Source organism: Aplysia californica, unplaced genomic scaffold (genome assembly GCF_000002075.1).
Source record: "Aplysia californica isolate F4 #8 unplaced genomic scaffold, AplCal3.0 scaffold00380, whole genome shotgun sequence".
In the NCBI taxonomy this organism is placed as follows: Eukaryota; Metazoa; Mollusca; class Gastropoda; order Aplysiida; family Aplysiidae; genus Aplysia; species Aplysia californica.
Genome location: NW_004797650.1, coordinates 217,276 through 223,242, shown reverse-complemented (window position 1 = coordinate 223,242; position 5,967 = coordinate 217,276). Strand labels below are relative to the sequence as shown.

The 5,967-nt window shown below is 36.8% G+C and overlaps 1 protein-coding gene across 1 annotated transcript in view; it reads right to left on the bottom strand.

Annotated features, from left to right (window-relative positions):
* Positions 1-5,967, bottom strand: part of LOC101864163 (dynein heavy chain 5, axonemal) — a gene marked incomplete in the record, with an annotated part of 108,174 nt that overhangs the window by 96,036 nt on the left and 6,171 nt on the right. Inside the window, 2 exon segments of the mRNA XM_013085493.2 lie at positions 1,276-1,302; positions 5,607-5,694. Coding sequence (XP_012940947.1) covers positions 1,276-1,302; positions 5,607-5,694 — 115 coding nt within the window.

The window sequence follows — 5,967 nt, the reverse complement described above, 5'->3', positions numbered from 1 at the left end:
TATTATTATTATTAATATTATTATTATTATTATTAATATTATTATTATTATTATTATTATTATTATTATTATTTTTATTATCATTATAGATAATATGCACGCTAATGAAGTGAGGCAACGCCCCTTTCACCGCTCGCGTTCAATGTTCCGTAGAAATGTAACAACCAGGTAGGCCTAAGTGATGGTCTTAACATGATGTTTAGTTTAACGATTGTGTCTCATGCTGTGAGATATAATTTAGATTATTTCGATGACATTTAAGATCTTAATGGGTTCCTCTCTCGGGACACCGGGCACCGGTTGAGAGGGACATTTTTCCCCCAAGAAGAGCGAAAGAAAAACTAGGGCCACATAATTTACTAATTTACATCTATGTTTGAACCCTAGACTTCAGCTGTCTGGTTGAGTTCGACGGACAACATGTACTGCAGTCCCTTGATTGATTTTTCTATTATTTATTTGTATAGGTCATTTTTATGCCAATCTCCGAAATGGCTGGTGCTCTGGTGGGTTTGCTCCTTCTTTCCTATAAAAAAAAAATCTATCGTCTATATCTCCCCTCCTTCTTTTTTGGGCTTGTTACTCTCTTGTAACACCTCTAATCTTCGACACTTTTTCTTACATGCATTTATGTAAAGCGCCTAGAGCTGTGTTTACACGGGAGTGGGCGCTATAGAAATGATCTTCATTATTATCATTATTATTATATAACCCTAGTTGCAAGTGCCGTAAACTCCTGCTAAAACTAAACGAAAGGACGGGCCCTGTTGGTGGAAAGCCACGAAAACTACCTTAACAACCTGAGTTCAAGAATACCCCGTTCGGGGTTGAAAACACTGTCATTGTCATCCGCATGGTAGCCCTGCATAATAATACCAATTTTACTAACAGCTCTACTGACGTGATCAGAAGTCTATACAGTGGGCTTCTCGCCCGCTCTAATAAGATTAAACATAATCTAACATTATTGCTGAACTGCGCAACTGTTCATTTTTCCTTTGCACTTTATAGCGCAACTGTTCATTTCTCCTTTGCAATTTATAGCGCAACTGTTCATTTCTCCTTTGCACTTATAAGCGCAACTGTTCATTTCTCCTTTGCACTTTGTAGCGCAACTGTTCATTTCTCCTTTGCACTTTATATAACGTTACTTTGTTGTCCAGATTTACGGAGACGTGCCATGTCCATTTCGCCTTGGAAAGTTTTTGACCACTCTATAAGATCACACACGCACGCACACATACACATGGTAAGCAGTGCTTAAAGTGACATTACCAGCATTAACAAACTCAACATGGTGGCCTGAAACAAATCAGAATGAGGTTAATTTTTCAATATTTCAGTCGAAGAAATCAAAACTGATGAACAATGACATAGGCTACAAATCAGTCGAATACAAACATTCTTCCATGTCTATTCAAGGAACTCATTCCCAGAGGTCACGTCGAAATTCTTCCAATCATACCATGACCAGCTCACTCATCTTCCCTCGCACACATGAGCACATTCACATGGATACTTATGATCTGTCTCTCTCTTTCTCTATCCCCCTCTCTCTCTCTCTCTCTCTCTCTCTCTCTCTCTCTCTCTCTCTCTCTCTCTACCTCTCTCTCGACCTCTCTCTCTACCTCTCTCTCGACCTCTCTCTCTCTCTCTCTCTCGACCTATCTCTCTCTCTCTCTCTCTCTCTCTCTCTCTCATCTTTATCTCTCTTTATCTCTATCTATAACATTATGTCTATCTATCTCATTCTACGTACATGCAGGCATGTGCGAGCGAGCACGCACAAACAAACAAACAAACACACACACACACGCACACGCACGCGCGCACACACACACACACACACACACACACACACACACACACACACACATACTTTTGTTCAATAGCTCATGCTCCAGAATAAGTAGGCACCTATCGGCCTAGCCCAAGGAGATTAGTTCTAAACTCCTTAGCCTAGCCTGAGAAGAGTTTAAACGAAAGGGGAGGACGGGGCAAATAACTCTTACCATAATTCTATGTGAATCTCTAAGCAAAGTGATAACATAATAGCTTCTTTCTGATAAGATGGAAAAACCACTGATGTCCTCACTCGAATACAAAACACGCACACTCAGCTAATTGCCAATACTCTCAGACAATAGCTTTGTTATAGAGTGCTTTGCAGACTACGTCAGAATTAATCTAACTTTTACCTCAACTGTCATAATTTTTATCGAAGGGAGAAAAAATGATTTCAAAATTAGTATTCCCAATTCTCGGTGCAAATGTTCCTCGTTTACAAAGGGATAAAGAGATTGTAACGAAGTCAACCTTTTAAGTGTAACAAGAATCTAATGCTTTAAAATGTTTTCGCTCTTGTCTCAGGGGATATACAAAATATTATTTGTGAGGTGGAATCAGGCTCTCGTCAATTTTTGGGCATGTAGAGTCATTGGTGTCATCTTAAAGCATGTTCACTTGTCTTTATTTCAATGAAAAAAAATCCATTTATCTTGAATACAAGTCGAGATATTTGCCAATGAAGGAGGTGGGGGTCACCTGTTTTCAGAGGTAAAATTAGTGAGAAAATGGCCACCAAAAAGTAGTTCTTTCCTTAGCTTAACAGTCCGTGGGAACTGAAAATTTACATTTTATGTGTCTTTAATCAACGTTTTTAAGAAAAATCCACACAGAAATGAGTTCTTTAATGTACATGAAAGGTGTTGAGCCAAAAAACAAAAATTTGATAAAAATTCACAAACCTGCGGAAAAATGCAAGTTTCTTGACTTTGATAATTTTGACGAGAGCCTGATTCCACCACGCTGCATCACATTTGTAAAACAATTAAGAGGTTTGATCACTGCTACTGACTGGCAGTAACAATTTGCTTTGTGATTACTATACAAATGTGTTAAATATTACACTAAGCAAGGCCATTTATCACGCTGAAAGATTTATATATCAATACACGATGTATTTAGAAGGTCAATACATGATGTATTTAGAAGGTAATGTCAATTAATTCAGCTGTAAACACAGCATTTTTTTTTCTTTCGTAGATCGCTGATCTCGGTCCCAAAAGCTAATCACAAAGAATAACTCCAAGGGTAATGGACTGGCTAAAAGAAGATTATCAACAGATCACAGACCATTGCAATTAATTCTGGGAGTGACATTTTGGGAGGGAACAGAGCATGGGAATACAAAATATTGCTGAGATTGAAGCAAGACAGAGGTTCACGTAGAGACTATTTAGAGGGAAAGATATTGCTGAGACTGAAGCAAGAGAGAGGTTCACATAGAGACTATTTAGAGGGAAAGATATTCATGCTGGGGTACGGAGAAGAGTCCAAACTGAATTCCTAGAATGTGACTTTTGTTTGAATTAAGGACCAAAACAATTCATTTACATTGAAAAAATAATTTACACCTCTGCAAAATATATGTATAGATAACTAAAAATAGTTTGTTTTTTTTTAAAAGCTACAAAAAAAAACATGTAAGTACACCGATAAAACTTAACCGATATATTATGCAATGTGATATTCTGCAATATTTTAGTAAAGGGAACAGTTCCTATTATTAACCTACAGTAGAAAATATAACCAAACCCAGCAAGTAAAAGTCTACACAGAATTTCAATTTTTTTTTTAAAGCACAGACACAATGTACATTATGAGAATCATCCCAGAGAAAGGAGTGATACATGGTGCTTGAGAAAATTATAGATAAATTGTCAACTTGCTTCGAGTAGTAAGCTTCTTGCGTTTATAAAAATCTGCTGGCAAAGGACAATAATCGATGGCTCCCGGACCAGTTGCAACGGTCACAGCTGTGAGAAAGGCCAATGGCATGTGCAGACAAATCATATGTAATATATTAATGCATAAAACATCAAACACCTTAAGTATTATCAAAATTAGTTTGGAAAAAGCTTTCTGTGATGCTTCATCAAGGACTAAATGAACAGACAGACATTGTGGTCCCTTTAAGGTAAAACCCTTCAATAAGAGATTTCCATTTTGCCTCAGTAAAATAAAACGTCAAGCACAATGGCATAATACACAAGGGAGATACTGTCATCAAAGCCTGAAATACTCTACTGAAACTATTTACAATATGTGAGGCAGCGTGATGGAATCAGGCTCTCGTCAAAATAATCAAAGTGAAGAAACTTGCATTTTCCCGCAGGTTTGTGAATTTTTATCAAATTTTCGTTTTTTGGCTCAACACCTTTCATGCCCATTAAAGAACTCATTTCTGTGTGAATTTTTCTTTAAAACATTGATTAAACTCACAAAAAATGTAAATTTTTAGTTACCATGGACTCTTAAGCTAAGGGAATAACCAATCTTTGGCGGCCATTTTCTCACTAATTTTACCTCTGAAAACAGGTGACCCCACCTCCTTCATTCGCAAATATATCGACTTGTATTTAAGATAAATGGATATTTTTTCCATCCAAGTAAAAACAAGTGAACAAGCTTTAAGATGACACCAATAACTCTACATTCCCAAAAATTGACGAGAGCCTGATACCACCACGCTGCCTCACATATACACCGGCGAGGATTCAAAGATAAACAACATAGTAGGCCTATATGGGAAGTAAGTAGCACTATGACGCAACATTTGACATTTTTAAAAAAACAACAACAAAAAAACACAGCAAGACTTAGTTGGGGGTTTTTCATTTTAAAATTATATTCAGGAAAGACACAAAGTTGTGAAGAAAGTCATTTGTGCTCTTTAAAGGAATGAAACTATTACACAAAGAGTCTGAATTCTCAGGGCTAAAGGAAACAGTTACTGGCTGAAACAGTCACGCAGTAAAACAGAGTTTCAAAAAGATGAGTAGAAATAATGTGTCACAATATAAAAGTGTAAGATGTTAGTACAACATTTAGATAAAAACATGTGAATTACAGCAAGTTCTCCGAAACTTTAAAAAACACAGCTAAACAGAGGTACTTTTTTTGAGTGCATGAATACTGTTGTTGTGGTTGAAGAACTTAATCTTAAGGTGGGGTGTTCATTTATTCCACTAGACAGGCTACCACATTCAGGTTGAGGCTTCAAGTCCAACAGGTAGTTGTACATATGTAAAACAGGAATCAGTGCTATCAAATGTTGACCACTACATGACATGATTGATATTCCCAAGGTAATTTGTTCATAACAATTACAAGTGTCGCAGAACAGCGACCTTACTCGAAGTGAAAGGAAATAACTATGCAACTTATTTAAAACTCTGTCCAAAAAAAAATGATGATTTAAGTGTTCGAAGAGTCCCATTTCAACTGCTCAAGATTCCTTTATGCACTATTTTCAAAATAGCGTACGGCATAGAGTCTTACACTAAGTAGCTGATTTCCATTCTTATCAAGGTCAAAATAACTGTCCAGAACTTTTCAAGCAAAGTTTTGTTATTTTGAGAGTTATTTCCTTCTAGAATTATTCGACTGTGAGTGTGACATAGAAAAAACAATGATCAATCAGGGGAGACCAAAAGGGGTAAACTTTTTAAAATTTAACCACAATGGCCACTATCGTTATGTTCATCCTGCTGTGAGGGGGAAAAAAAAGATGAGTAATGACATGCCTTAGTTTCTTTCCTTACCTGTGTCCTTTTCATTTTCTGGTTCCTGGTAGTAAAAGAGAAGCCTGTTGCAACCATTCACTCCCAGAAATTTTTCCATTGTCTCAATCTGGAAAATAAAAGAATATTATATTTCAATATCAACATAAGCGTAATTTAAAAACAAGTACAACTGTATAACTAAATAATCCTTTCCTTGCACCCCCTGTAAGTTACATTTTCCCATAAGCCACATGCAGTATCATTGCACTACATGAAATATAAACAAATGAAGTACAAATGCTACCAAATGCATTAATGGAACATTGTCTAATAATAGCCACACACCCACGCCCATGTTCAAGCGAGCAAGCATGCGCGCGCGCGCACACACACACACACA